A 14,601-nucleotide genomic window follows, 5' to 3' on the forward strand; every position below is an offset into this window, starting at 1 on the left:
GTGAAAATGGACATCACCAAGCGTGCCAAATACATGAAGAAACTACACCAAGAAACACAAGCCATGATTGAGCAACAAGTACTTACACAAGCTACAAGGCTCAACAAGAAGAAAAGAGAGATGCTATTTGAAGAATAATGTGACCTCGTGTGGATTCATCATTAAAAGGATACGTTGCCACAAGAACACAATTCCAAGATCGGGCACGAGGTGACGATTTTTTCAAGGTTTTCAAGTGCATCAACAACAATGCAACACATTTAATTTGGTGGATCTCACATCCTATCATGGAGATGAGGAGGATCACATTCGAGGCCTTTGGACACCACCTCCTCAAGGCCTCCCAAGTCACCCAAGTGGACCCATGACTAAAGCAGGAATCAGAGCCATGCTCGACACACCTTTGGATGGATGGTATACTACTTGACTCTGATGTGCTATGTGTGATTAAATACGATTCTCGAGGACTACATCCATCTCAGCAAGGCACCCCATCCGTGGAGAAGAATCCAAGACAAGGAGAAGAAGAGAAGGAACAACTGTGGTGACACTGGAGTCTCCGCCCCCTACACCGGAGCCTTCGTCCCTACTACTCCAGAGTCTCTACCCTCCAGATCCTGAGTCTTTGCATCCCACGATTTTGAACCCTCGATCTCGCGTGGTACAACTCACACAGACAACCCTGGAGATGGTCTGAAGTCTCTAGCCTTAGAGCAAACAAGACCATAATCTCCGGCATAAGTAGGCCTGCATTGATGGAAGCTACGTCAAGGCCCATGTAACCTAAGGAAATAACCTTTTAAAATCTAAACCACCCTATTTTGTGGTTGGCTATATATAAGCCCTCACCCTCATTTGTTAACCCTAGAATGATATTGAGATTAGAAATAAGCATGTACCTTTATCCCAAGTGGGGACCCCTCTCCTTGGGTTCAACCTATTGAGTTCTATCCAAGGCATCTTCTTGTATTGGATCCCTTTCATGAGCAAACTCTCTTCCACTTGATATTCTTAAAAGAATAGTGCTTGGCAGTCTTTCACAAGGAATTGTACCTTTGTGTATTTTCTTTGTGGATTCTATTGATTCAGTGCATCGGACCAATGAGGGCCAAAGTAGTGTGTGATGTGAGTTTGCATGATAATTTCCCCTCGGTGTTGATCGTGTTCTCCGCTCCCCCTCTTGGAAACCCTAAAGGTACCCCTCATCACGCATGCTCTAAATTTCTAAAAGCACTTATGTGTCAAAAATCAAGTTTGTACTATAAACTTGCTTCTCTATCACAAACACGAAAATAAAATGTGAGGATGAGTGTGGAGATGGGGGAGAGTGGGGGTTGTTTTTAATCGAAGCAAATGGCCAACTTGTTGGTTCTTTAGAGAAAATTATGATCCTTTTCATAAAACCTTCGATACAATGTCCGATAAGGATATGCTCTTATTAAACGTTTTTCTTAAATAATATGTTTTATTTATTAATTTTTGAAAATAATACGCGTTTCCAAGAAAATTGAACTTTGTGACTCGGTCTGTGATGTCCGATCGGTCACACGCCTGCCGATCGGCGCACTGGTGACCGATTACCTCCATCCACACAAAATATGAGTAGCTAGCTAGGTACGTGCATCTGATTCCGTTGACAAAACATGCATGCTAGATTAGCACGTCCGGTCGTTCTGCAGCACATATGGTCGATGGGTAGCTAGCGTACATGCACCTGATTCCCTTGATAAAACATGTCCGGTCGCGCGCTGTGGCACACAAGACACATGCTCGTTCGATCGATGCATGCATGCAGGTCCGGTCGGCCGTGGCTTGGCGGATCAGGTGCGGTCGGCGTCGGCATGACCGGTCGGTGGCCGGACTGAGTCATATTTTTAAAAATAATTCAAAACGAATAATATTCTTGGAAAATAATAAATAAATCGTATTATTTAAAAAAATACACCCTCTTATGAATATACTTTCTAAAAGAAACATCTAGCTAGCAAAGCATGTTTTAACCACTAACTTGTTTTACCGTGATAGAAAGCTATTTTTAAAGAAAAAGGTATCAAAAAATGTTTGTGTGTGATCTAATTTTGAAAATATCATAGCAAGAACACTACGGTAAGGAGGCAAATCACAAAACGACCCTCGCGTCGCCTCTCTTGGGCAACTCGTGGGCAAAACCCTAGCCCATCCCCTCCTCCTCTCTCCCCTTGTCATTACTAGAGGCAACCGCTGGGAAAGCCTGGGCCGCGGCCGATGAAGGTGACAGCGAGGAATTTCACTACTTTGTGTCCCCGCGGAGAGCTTCGGACACCGAGGTGATGGTGGCGCGCGGTGGTCATGTAAGAGAACGGACAGGCGATGGGTTGCCTCTCCTGGTGCAGGCGAGGTCGTTTTCACTTTGTTGACGATAGTCCTACCACATGATCTTCCTTTGTAGCTCCATGGTGCTTCCTTCGCGTTAGAGAGCATCAACAACTCCACCTCGATTTCATGTTTTTTTCTTTTGTTTTTGTTGTGTTAAAGCCGAACACTTGAGTGGCTTTTATTTTATCTAAAAAAGAAGAACACTAAGAAGTCATTTGGAAGCCAGGCTTTCAATTCGTTTGTAGCATTTTGAAATGAATACATGTACTCATTTCATTTACATTGTAATTCCAGAAATGGACACTTGTTTGTTTGCCGCAGGAATTGCAAATGACAGCAGAATTCAATATTAAATTTGTAAATGGCTTTCACAGAGAAACGCAAATGACAGGTCTCAGCTCGGAATCGTGTTTACCCATGGCCTTATTTTGCTGGATTTCCTAAATGAAATAACGGCTAAATTCTATGGCAACTAAACAGCTCACCTATGAAAATTTTAAAATAAATTTCAGAATTTCAGACCCAAATGATGAATATCAAACGACTTCTAAAAGGTAACAAACGATTTTGATATTGGACGCTCGATACGAAAGTTATGCACTTTTTAAATTTTGAAACGGATATGCACACATGGTGCGGCTATGTGGGAAAATGCGGACGCGCCCCGCAAGTTCAAACTCGCACAAGCACAACCTCCACGTGAGTTGGCACCAGCACACCCACTGGTCCCACCCGTCAGCCTCGCTCCACGCTTGCCGGAGCCTGGTCTTTTTCTTCTTCTTTTTTAGATATGGAGCCAGCCTGGCTTTCGCAAATGGATCCGGACCGCACTTTTCTGATCCGACGACAGTCCACGTTTCCGTTGATGAATATATAAGTCTCCATTGGATGCCTTTGTGGCGAAGACACCATTCCTGGAGCAGTCCAGTCCAGCTAGGGCTGCGCCTGCGCTGCGGCGGCTTGGGGGAGCCGGACTGCGGGAGCGCCGCGCGGCGGGCCCTCGCACTCGGTAGCAGCGGCGACGAGCGGCGCACCCCGTAGCGGCGACGCAGGTCAGGTACCCCTCTCCTCTTCCTCCCCGTGCCATCTCCCGAAGCGCGGCGGCACGGCAGCGGTGCCGGCGAAGAAGAAGACGCTTAGCTGATTCGATTGGGGTGGTTTCGTTGCAGACGAAGGCGAACAAACCGCTGTTCGAGAAGAGGCCGAACCTGTTCGGCATCGGCGAGCGAGCGCTGCCACCTAAGGAGCGGTAGCAGCGGCGACGCGCGTCGCGGCGCACTCGGGAGCCGGCGACTCAGGTACTCCCTCCCCTCTTCCTCCCTGTGCCGTCTCCCGGCGGAGAAGAAGACGCTATAATCTGATTCGAATTGGGGTGGTTTCGTTGCAGACGAAGGCCACGAAACCGCTGTTCGAGAAGAGGCCGAAGCTGTTCGGCATCGGCGGAGCGCTGCCACCTGAGAAGCGGTAGCAGCGGCGACGCGCGGTGGACCCGCGAACTCCGGAGCGGGACGACTAAGGTACCCCTCTTCTCTTCCTCCCCGTGCCGTCTCCCGAAGCGAGGCGCCAAGGCCGGTGCCGGTGCCGGCGAAGAAGAAACGGCAATCTGATTCGTCTGGGCTGGTTTGCTTGCAGAAGAAGGTGACGAACCCATTGTTCGAGAAGAGGCCGAAGCAGTTTGGGAGCACTGCCGCCTAACAAGGACCAACACCGCTTAGTGAAGTGGCCCAAGGTTGTGTGCGCCAAGGTATATATTACCAACTTATCCTAACGGCAAAGCTTACTCTGATCATCTGACAATTTTGAATCAAGTAGTCCAAATATTGATCCCCTAGGGAGCAGATGATGCATTTTTTGTGTGAGATTTGTTTTGTTTAAGCTACATGTGCTGCCATTTAGGTTCAGAAGCCCATCAGATTAACTTAGCTAGCTTTGGTAGTTTGGTCACAACCTGGCTTGTGAGTTGTGACAGATATTTTGTTTCAGCAACATCAACTGCCATTTTATTTCAGAAGTCCATCAAATTAGCTTCGATTTGGTCATGACCTGATAACGTTTGCATTGTTTGTACTTATAGCCTTTGGTTCGTCGCATATACTATAATGGAAATGCAACAAACTGTAGTGTAAAACAGGAAGTGCAAAAGCAAAATAAAAACATCGATAAATATAAAAATATTATGGGTTGCTACAAATTTATGGACAGCCATGACTTAGTCATCAGCAGAATGGATTTCGTTTGCACCGTGCGTAATCTTATATCTATTTTTTTAATTCCTTCGCCTTTTACTTTTCTTGTTGCAGCAGATGGCTGCGCCAAATGAGAAATGGCTATATGAGAAAACCAAGGATTCAATATTCTTTATCAATATCCTACCCAGGCATGATAAACATGGGGCAATTAATGATCTTATGAAGACAGCAAACCATGTCGAGGAAGGAAAAAGAGAGGAATTTCTCAATGGGGATGGTCATTGTGCAACTGGGTTTGTTGTTGAAAATGGGCCAGATCTCCTGAAGATACTGACATGCGCTCACGTTATAGAACATGTTTACTCAGCTACTGATCCTGTGTCCACCCATGATTGCAATAGGGTATTTATTACACAGGTACTATGTGACCATTCTGAGCTGAGCTTCCGCAGGCCTGGGCAAAACGCACATCCTCAGCGGGTTTATGCCAAAGGTCGGATCATTGGCATTAGTTGTGAAGATGATTTGTTGCTCATACAAGTACCTCGGGAAGATGTGGTGGACCTGGACGAGATCTGCATGAGAAACCACCCCCATCTTACTTTCCCTTCAACCCAGCCAGCTGCATTTGATGTGTGCGCGATGGTATCATGGCCTCCACTACGACATAGGACAGCAGTAATAGGTCGTGTTTCTCACACTTCAAGATCATTCGATGATTTAGGCCAGGAAAACCCTGTTGGATATAGGATGAATCTCATGGAAGTCAGGATAGGAAGTGAATTGGGCAGCTCTGGAGCTCCTTTGGTGAATGGCAATGGGAAGGTCATTGGTATGTTACATGGGGGGTTTAGAGATGCTTTCTCTTACTTCTTGAGCCTTAATGATATCATGCTCTTTCTGGCGCATCGAGGCGTGGTGGTCATTCGTAAGTTTCTTTTACTTCTTGAGCCTTAACGATATCGCTCTTTCTGGTGCATTGAGCCTTAATGATATATTTAGGTTTTAGTCATCTTATAAATATGTTTGACAGTATTTTCTTCATGAATAACATGCAGGTGAAGACTAGTGATTTGACCATGATGTTTTCTTGTATGCAACATGCCATCTTCACTTTTGTTACTTGTAAGTAAGCAACCATACACAACAATTGATTTTGCTTAATATCTGTGTGGAACTGCAAGAATAGATCAGCTGTGAGGTTGCTTTAAATCAATTTTCTGTTGTCTCAGAATGTGACCTTAGAAGTTATATTACCATAATTCACTATCTTTTTTCCTCAATTTAGAGCCTAAAATTCTGTTTTGTGATCTGCGCTGGTAATGGTGAGTACAATACAAGTTAAATAATAGTCTGATACTTCCCATATCTCATGACTCTGCAGTCCATCCTTTGTGTTTATGTGTGGCTGGGCATTCCTATTGTAGTTGAATCTTTCTTTATATTGTTAATTGGTGGATCTGCAGGCCAGGACTAACACCATCCTATTTTTTTTCTGCAGAAAATGCCCGGTTCACTTCTCTTTCTGGTAAGAACCAAATCATACATTGGTTGCTGCAATATTAATTTTGATCTTATTCTTTATATATGATGGTGAACTGCAAAAATAGATCAGCTGTGAGTTTGTTTTAGATCAATTTTCTGTTGCCTTAGAATGTCATCTTAGAAATTAGAATGCCATAATTTACTCTGTTTTCCTCAATTTAGAGTTTGCTTTCCATTTTGTGATCCTCGCTGGTAATGATGAGTACTAGTTAAATGATAGTCTGATTCTTTCCATATCTTATAAATCTCCAGTCTATCGTTTGTGTTTATGTGTGGCTTGGTATTCCTATTCTAGTTGACTCTTTCTTTAGATTGTTAACTGGTGGATTTGCAAATAAAAACCTATAGGAATGGTGTAATTTTCTGTAATACATCTTATGGGTGTGAGTACCACCTTGTGGTTTAGGAGAATTGCACAGATGGACTCCATTCATTATCTTACTTTTGCTATAAATTCGATAAGAATGAGGAAGCACTGTAAGCTGAAGTTCAATTCCTTTGGCAATATCCTCTCATATATTTCTTTGTGAAGTTCAATTGCCAACATTCTTTACGTGTCAAACTAATTTCCTGTTGCCTTAAACTGTCATCTGACAGTGTTCTATTGTATTTTGTTTGACAGAAAAGCTTGTTTGAACTGCAGTGCTCATCCTAGCGGAGACAGCAAAATGATTGTGTCACACATATTAGCCAACACAAGTTTGTTACGGAAGCTGGATCGACCTTATCAATCAGAAGAACTATATGCACACTCCCTGAAAAACTTGGATCGAAACTTTTACCATCTGCTGTTGAACTTTTGAGAAGTCACAGAGCTCGCACTTACCTCTCTGTTTACCAGTTAAGCAAATGTATTCGGTTTCCACTGGACCAAACTTAGGCGTAGATGTTATTTTCAGGAAGTAAATGCTTGGCTTCGTGTCTGATTTCCTGCACGGTCTGCTGCGTTTCATCTGGACATTATGTATGCTGGAACTGATTATCCCATGGAATGCATTGCTACTTGTATATAATATGTGTTTACTTTTTGTTGGAAGATTCTTGTGATTGTCAGTAATGGTGAACTGATGTTCAGTACAAAGCGTGCCATTGATCATCTGAACAAGGTTTCGGTTGATGTGATCTGAACAAGGTTGAATTTGGAGTGGACCTGCATGTGTTCCTTTGCCACTAGCGAATCCCCAGAGTTGCCCCCTATGAAGCAGGCAGGTTATCAGCGGGAGGTGCATTTTAGTCCCATTGGATAGAAGCAGGAAGCAATCTGGAGCATCTGATCAAGCTGGGGGCCTGGGTTATCGGGTAGGCTGCTTCGTCCCACTGATTCATATCCCATATTGGGTCCGCATTTCAGCGAAATATGCAAGATTGGGTAACCACTATGGCAATACCAATTGATATTTTCTCATCTACCCCTTCTCTTTATCTTAAAATAATTCTAGTGGGATGAAAGAGTGATCACTTGCCTCGCTTCGAAGAGTATTACAAAATTAAGCATCAAACCAGGCGACAGATCTGTATATATGTATATTACACTCACTCGAATAACTAGTAGCATTGCTAAACGAGACAAGAATAACTAGTAGCATTGCTAGACGAGACAAGTTTCTTTCCAGATGAGAGACAGGTTAAAGGTACGATAAATCCCCAACGTGCAGGTTGACCAGAGCTCACATATGACAGTTCTCATATTCATGCAACATGAATTATTCATTTAGCAGAAGCTTGGACGGTTTCACACTCGTCCTTCACCCTAAAACCACCATTAGCAGTAAGCAGGTGACTCGGTATCAACCATGGTGTCTCCCTCGGTCTTGCTCGGTCAAGTGGCACGGTATTGATCCTGGCTTTTCACTGGGCTCACTTGGTGACACGGAGGAAATTGAGGTCCCTTTTCCAAAAGGGTAACGAACTGCACAAAGAAAGACATCTGAGTTAAGCAACATGTTTTGCAACACAACAAACGACTATGAAAGGGAGCATTACATATTTGCCATTAGTCTCTCGCTCTAACTTGCACCATGCCATTGCTTTTTCTCAGTTTACACATTTGCCATTGATTCCTCTCACCATGCAACAGTCTTTGGATTTGGAAATGCATTTACAACAGAAAAAGGATCTCAATATGGAACCCACGTCTCAAAGCACGAGTTTATTGTGGAAACAAAAATAGTGGATGGAAAGTTAAAAACACTACTTATGTAGCAAAGCTCGAGCATTTAGCTAGTGTGTTAATAATTTCTTTGTCTCGTTATTCCAAGCCATTGGAAATTCCAACAATCATACTCGCTCCATTCTAAAAAGGATGTCGCAGATTTGTCTAAATTTGTGTACAAATACATCCAAATTTAGACAAATCTGCGACATTCTTTTTGGGATGGAGGGAGTATTTGCTCTAGTTCTAAAAAAAGTGAGAGATGAAGCCAGCTACAAGAAAGTGAGTTGCTGATGCAATATTGGACTGGTTAAGAAAATATTTTTCCTTTGGCACTGTAACTTTGCAGAAGAAACTTAAAGAGAAGTAACATATAAAAGTTCACACCGGAAACAATATTATGGCAAGGAGACACACTAACAAGAGCACAGGAAAGATGGTTTCCATTCGCCACACACATTTAGGTCAGAGCAAGAAAAGGTGTCACCAAGGGAATATTTACTGTTATTGATTATGAAAAAATCAAAGAGAAAGGTGCTTCGACAGAGAATGTCGTCACTGAAGCAGTACTGGAAGGGTTTCTATCAGAGGTGCAGGGGTCATGCTTGGCTGTAACTGAACTGCTCTCATAGGCAAGCAGGAAAACTGGCAGCTGCTTGTGGCATTGAGTGCCCCGGTAGCGTATGGTGTTATGGATGCCTACATGGCTACATGGAGAAATATGTGCAAACTAAAGTAAGGAAATAAATGGATGAGGACCACCCAAAATTACGGTCTAGAAAGTAGAAACAAGTTCAATGAAGTCTGTTGATTGTGTCAAATAACAATCTAGCAGAGTCCTTGAACAGCAAGAGCAAGAAACTAAAAGCCCTGCCCATTGTTGATTTGTTGGATGCTAGGCAACAATTAACGTAGAAAATGGAACTTAGGCAACGGACAGCAACCAAGAAATTTGAAGGTCATAAACTTTTCCCACCTGTTATTATGATGGGCGTTAATCAAAGGACTAGAGGTCTAAAGATAAAACTGGTTATAAGCAGAAGTTCAGAGGCAGAAGTGTATGGAACAGAGAAAGATGGGATTTAACAGAGGCGTCTAGTTCAAAATAAGAAGAGAACATGTAGCTGTAGGGACAAGGCCTTCCTTCTGTCAATGCTCTTTTCATTATCAGTTCACTTAAGAACCTGCAAGCGAAATTTAAGTACATGTAGATGACATCTACTCTGTGCAGAAGTCCAAAGCAGATTTTGGGCATTGGTCCTAGGAAGAGGAAGTACGAATATTGTGGACAGTTTGGCCATATAAAGAGCAATTGCAAAGAGCCAGTTGACCAAGAATTTTCAGAAGATGAACAGACTGCTCCCTCTTTTGGTGCAAGCACTGCTAGGTACTCTCCGTATCCTTTACACATATTTCTTTAGATTTTGAAAAAAAATGTTGTTATGTAAACCAAATGCATTTCTGTAGCTTTAGTAAAATTAGTTAATGTTCTATAAAACCAATGCATCACTTTAGCTACAGGAGACTAATGAATTTATGTTGATTTGTAAAATTGATGCAGCTCCAGGAAGAGTGGTAAGAAAGTAGTGACAAGAGCTCCAGTAGAGGCTTGTGAGATCTTACCTAATGCTTGTTTATTTTCTAGAACTTTTGGTGCTTTCTCTGTTTGATAGCTGCCATTTCTTAGATAATGTTTTCTCACATACGTACTTTTTTTTGAGATCTTCACAGACGTACTTGGGACCTACTTTTTTAAAGTACTATAACACATAAATTTCTGCCATTTCTGTGAGGCCTAAAATATTATTATTTACGAGATAATTGCATTCTTTGGGGCTATTTCTGCAAAAATAATACAACCTGACATGCAAGAACTTTAAGTTTGCATCTCTACTGCAAAATACTACTTAGCAAATTCTCACATCATCAATAACCCAAATGGCACCCCATAAAAAAACTCCAAAAATGCTCAATGTTTCCCGCGGCCCTCCTATTGCATAGTGCATGGATGGGTCTAACTAGCGCTGACCAACGACGCAGTGGCAAAAGCAAGGGATGGTGACTAATGGCATATGTGTAACAAAAAGTAATGGCATAGTGGCCAATGTGGGATAATTCATTTACAAAATGAAGTAATTGAGATGCTCAAATATAATAGGTTGATAGAGGATGCATACCTCCTGGGTCAACAACTTCACCATCATCAGACACATTTACAGTCAATGTTCTGTTTCTCCAGAGAAACTTGCGTATATGGAATACCTCAAGCTAAAAAAGGAAACATCATATGTTTCTTAGTACCAACATTTGACTAAACCTAATTTTCTTATAGAGGGAACTATATGAATAAAGCAAAACATAAAATTAACTTACCTCGACATCCACTTCAGAATTAAGATTGTCACTTTCATCCTCGCATTTGCTCAGCAACATATTCTCTAACTGACAACAGCGACACTAATTATGTAAGCCAATAGAATACAGACTAGAATGTAACATTAGTCTTATTTTCATATTACTTCAACCTAACAAATCTATAATACATCTACCTCAACAGTGGTAGAGATGCGCTCTCCATTAAAACATTTAATGACATCACCAGCTCGTATCCCAAGTTTCTCAGCAGGAGATCCTTCTGACACCTAAGACTCGCAATAGCCACTCAATATGCATGATAGATAAGTACTCACAAGAAAGCTAATGGGAGTCTGAAAATAAACAACATAAACAGATATACACCTCTTTAACGATAAGGCCATCATCAATATTGCACATGCGCAATATATTCTCAGAAAGAGCAAGGTCTATAAACTCGATTGACCAAAACTTCATTCCAAGGTGAGGCCGAGGGATGCGCCTATATAGAAAAATCATACGATATACATTAAAAATGAGCAAACATGAGCTGTAACCCCTTCAAAATGGACCGTTTCAGTTCAACCAAAATAATATCCGTATCATGAAAATGCAAATATAATATATATTTTGATTCACAAACATTGTTTTCTCTGACCATTAGATCACGTTGATCTATATGTCTACAGCAGGTAAAGGATATTCGCTAACAACTTCAAACAAATCTAAATGGAACAGCTCAATCAAGGAGTAATAGACGAAAGAACTAAGTTTGTGCAACAGAACTAATCGAAGAGGAAAAATAGTAAGTACTGATATTTTAGTAGCACTAAAACATAACTAAAGGAAGAAAAACGTACTGAAATTTCTTCCATAGATGCAGGCACTTGACTAAAATGGAAGATGGTATAAACGACCCTCTTGTGTTGCCATTAACCATTCCCACAATTTTTCCATCAAAGTCAATCAGCGGCCCACCATTGCCATACTATAAAATTGTATTTAAAATATTCAAATCCAATAACAATTGACAAAAATAATGAAACAAAATTGCAATGTCGAAAATAGCAGGATAATGTACAATTTGATCTCAAGATAACAGTTTGTACCTCAGGTTGTGGATCTGCACCCTGAACAAACATATAATGATATCGTTCAAATAAGTTTGGGTTCAAGTATTTCACCACACCATAGCTTATCCTTAAAAACGAACTTTCATCTCTGCCAAGCTCAAAAACTTTGTTCGCCCGTTTCACACCATCATTGAAAGAGGGTATATAAACAGGCTGATCTACTTTAACACTGAAGAAGGCTAAATCGTAGTGCTTCTGCAGATATTGCAGGTGGGCCTTTTCAGTGATGTCACCCTGCAGGTGAACAAGTACCTACAACATGTGAAAATCAAAGATTTATTTGTTTCTAAACTTACAAACATAAACTATCAATTTGCAAATAAATTTATCATACACCGATGTGGTAGGTATTTGGGTAGAAACCAGCTAGAATTAAAGTGAGATTAGCTACAAGCAAAGCAGATAGATAGAAAATAGGACAGGCAAGTCGGTACAATCTGAGTACCAAACATGCAAGATGGCCATTACCGCTAACACCAGAATAGTGCATTTAATAGACAACAACGATTGTACATAAGATATGATACAACAAACTGGACAATGCATGGTAATGCTAGCAAACTACACGGCACCCATACATACACTAGAGTATTCAAACCCATATGCACTAGAATATCTAAACAAAGTCTCTTTTAAACCCTAAACTATGGTAGCTAGGTCCGATTTGATCCCTGAGCTATGAAAACCGTATATGTTAAACCCAAACTTTTTAAAAAACAGTTAAACTTCAACCCTAGCCCAGTTTTAGATAGTAGTTTCAAATTCCGATGTTTAAAAGAAATTCATAGACGGGTATGCTAAGAATTACTCAACTATTCTGACTATTCCATTCCATTAGTTAATATTTGACCATATTCATTGTTTGGCAGCATCGGTCTATGTTATGTTGAGGAAAAGCGATGCAATTAATGTTGTTGTGCCGAGTGATATTGGGCAACATGGAAGCTATCACACCTGGATCACAGGATTCCTTTCCAAGTAGCGAGATGTATGATTCTGCCATTGATGATTGCTCCAACCCAAAGTGCTACCTTATGTGGCCATCCTATCTTAATACTCACATTCATTTAGAAAATCATGTTAGGTTCAGATTTCCCTCAAAAGTTCGACATAAGATGGTTAATAAGTGTTAAGACCTTTATCATGTCATATCAAGATAAGCAGACTGAGCCTTTGTCTTTTCATTGCACTTATTAAAGGGGTTTATGGTTTCACCCATCACAAAAGGAAGTTGCTATGGATATGAACCCATCATTTTACTTATCTTAAAGAACTCACCTCGGCATCAAGATCATACTCTTCTTGTCCTAACCAGCAGTTAAAGGATGGAGATTCGGTGCAAATTAAGCGCGAAGTTGTCAAGAAAGTTCCCATTTTATTCTTCTTGTCCCAATCAATCCAGAAACCACAGCCACGTGCTAGCGGCTTACCACCTACAAATCGATGAAAATCTGTAAATAACATGTTTTCACGATACTCCTAAATAAAGAGCCAAGGTATCACTAATATCACCTACGGAGGATGAAATCCCAACAACAGATTGAGCGGCATGAAGCACTGCCTTCCTTGCAGATTCATGGTCCGGAACAAGCTCTGGATCATCAAGCACGCACATAGAAGCTCTGATCATGTGCACATTAAGCGTGGGATATGTCATACGGCGAGCTGCAAGAAATAAGCACGCAAAGTAAACACCAACGTGCATCACACCTCAATCTCGGAAATTATAATCTTCTAAACCTTGGACCAACAGAAATTATAAGGAATCGAGGGGCAGCACACCTAATTTTGCGTCGTAGTCCGCCTGTGCTTTCTGAATGGTTTTCCATGTATCAGGATCGTCAAATCTCCGATACACCTCATCGGGAATGTGCGGAACGCGAATCGGGGAGCTGCCTGCAGATGAGACCTCCTCCTCTCTTTCCTCGTCCTCGCTGGTTCTCTTCCGTTTGCTTGATCTCTGGTTCGAACCCGCCCTTCTCTTTCTCTTCTTTCGCTGTGCCGATTGGGAGCCCGAGGACTGCCGCCGCGTACGCACCAGCGCCATCGACCGGGCCGTCGTCGCGGGCATGGCGGCAGCGGCGGCGGCTGTGGCGGAGCTGCGGCCGCGGCGGGGCGCAGCGGCGGCGGTTGCGGTGGAGCTGCGGCCGCGCCGGAGCGCAGCGGCGGCGGCTGCGGTGGAGCAGCGGCCGCGGCGGCGCGCGGGGGCTCTGGACACCGACGCTTGTCCCTCTTGGGTGGCGGCGAGCGGCATTGTTGACCTAGCGAGGAGCAAGCCGGTGGCCCCTCACGATCGCCGGGGACGCTCGCGAGCCGGTGCCTCCGCCGCGGCCGTGCGGAAGGGCTGGGGAAGTGAAATTTTGGTGGCGGGAGCAAACCCTTGACCGGAGCAGCCCTCAGACGACAAGGGGGAATTTGATCTTTTGCGCAGTTTTTGTGGATTTTTCGCGAGTGCCCTCGTTTTATTTCGTACCAGTAGATGATTCGCCCGACGTGTCTTCATTGCTACCAAGGTGGCAAGGTTGTCGGTATTTTTTTTTTTTTTTTTTTTGAGAATGTCAGCACTTAATTGATCAAATCAAATCATTACAATTTACGAAGTTCGTCCCGGATAGGATACTATAGATAATATCGTTTTTGCTACACCCTTAGTTCTCCGAAAACCTGTTTTTACAGGCGCCGGTAGGTGCCGGCGTCGTCCGAACCGCCCGCTTGCTTTTAGATTAGTGCCACCGTTCCCGGCCTGACTCTGGCATTCCCCCCGTCCCTCCCGTATTCCCTGGCGCACTGTTGCAGCCTATCGTATTATTCCAGTCCACACTCGTGGTTAGATACGGCCGCGTTTCAATTACTTTGGTCGCCGCCGCCGCTC

The 14,601-nt window shown here is 42.7% G+C and overlaps 2 protein-coding genes and 1 long non-coding RNA gene across 4 annotated transcripts; 2 read left to right on the forward strand and 1 right to left on the reverse strand.

Moving 5' to 3' along the window:
* The first annotated feature begins 3,270 nt into the window (after positions 1–3,270).
* On the forward strand, positions 3,271–4,034 carry LOC127334906 (uncharacterized). 2 transcript variants are annotated; one of them, XR_007872531.1, is made up of 4 exons: positions 3,271–3,412; positions 3,525–3,653; positions 3,743–3,872; positions 3,988–4,034. It is a non-coding gene; the product is annotated as an uncharacterized lncRNA (long non-coding RNA). The 2 variants fall into 2 exon arrangements; XR_007872544.1 differs by having other exon boundaries at positions 3,271–3,407.
* Positions 4,035–4,658: 624 nt separating this feature from the next.
* Positions 4,659–7,102, forward strand: LOC127347564 (uncharacterized). The gene is made up of 2 exons (XM_071821413.1): positions 4,659–5,669; positions 6,011–7,102. The coding sequence occupies exon 1, from the start codon at positions 4,659–4,661 to the stop codon at positions 5,499–5,501; it is 843 nt and encodes a 280-aa protein (XP_071677514.1). The 3' UTR covers positions 5,502–5,669; positions 6,011–7,102.
* A 451-nt stretch (positions 7,103–7,553) lies between these two features.
* Positions 7,554–14,149, reverse strand: LOC127347571 (uncharacterized). Its single transcript, XM_051373741.2, has 10 exons — positions 13,512–14,149; positions 13,242–13,394; positions 13,008–13,162; positions 11,706–11,981; positions 11,457–11,584; positions 10,981–11,098; positions 10,791–10,883; positions 10,615–10,683; positions 10,419–10,509; positions 7,554–7,998 (listed from the first exon to the last, which is right to left on the reverse strand). The coding sequence occupies exons 1-10, from the start codon at positions 13,981–13,983 to the stop codon at positions 7,877–7,879; spliced, it is 1,677 nt and encodes a 558-aa protein (XP_051229701.1). The 5' UTR covers positions 13,984–14,149; the 3' UTR covers positions 7,554–7,876.
* Between the last annotated feature and the right edge of the window lie 452 nt (positions 14,150–14,601).

Source organism: Lolium perenne, chromosome 1, assembly GCF_019359855.2.
Source record: "Lolium perenne isolate Kyuss_39 chromosome 1, Kyuss_2.0, whole genome shotgun sequence".
In the NCBI taxonomy this organism is placed as follows: Eukaryota; Viridiplantae; Streptophyta; class Magnoliopsida; order Poales; family Poaceae; genus Lolium; species Lolium perenne.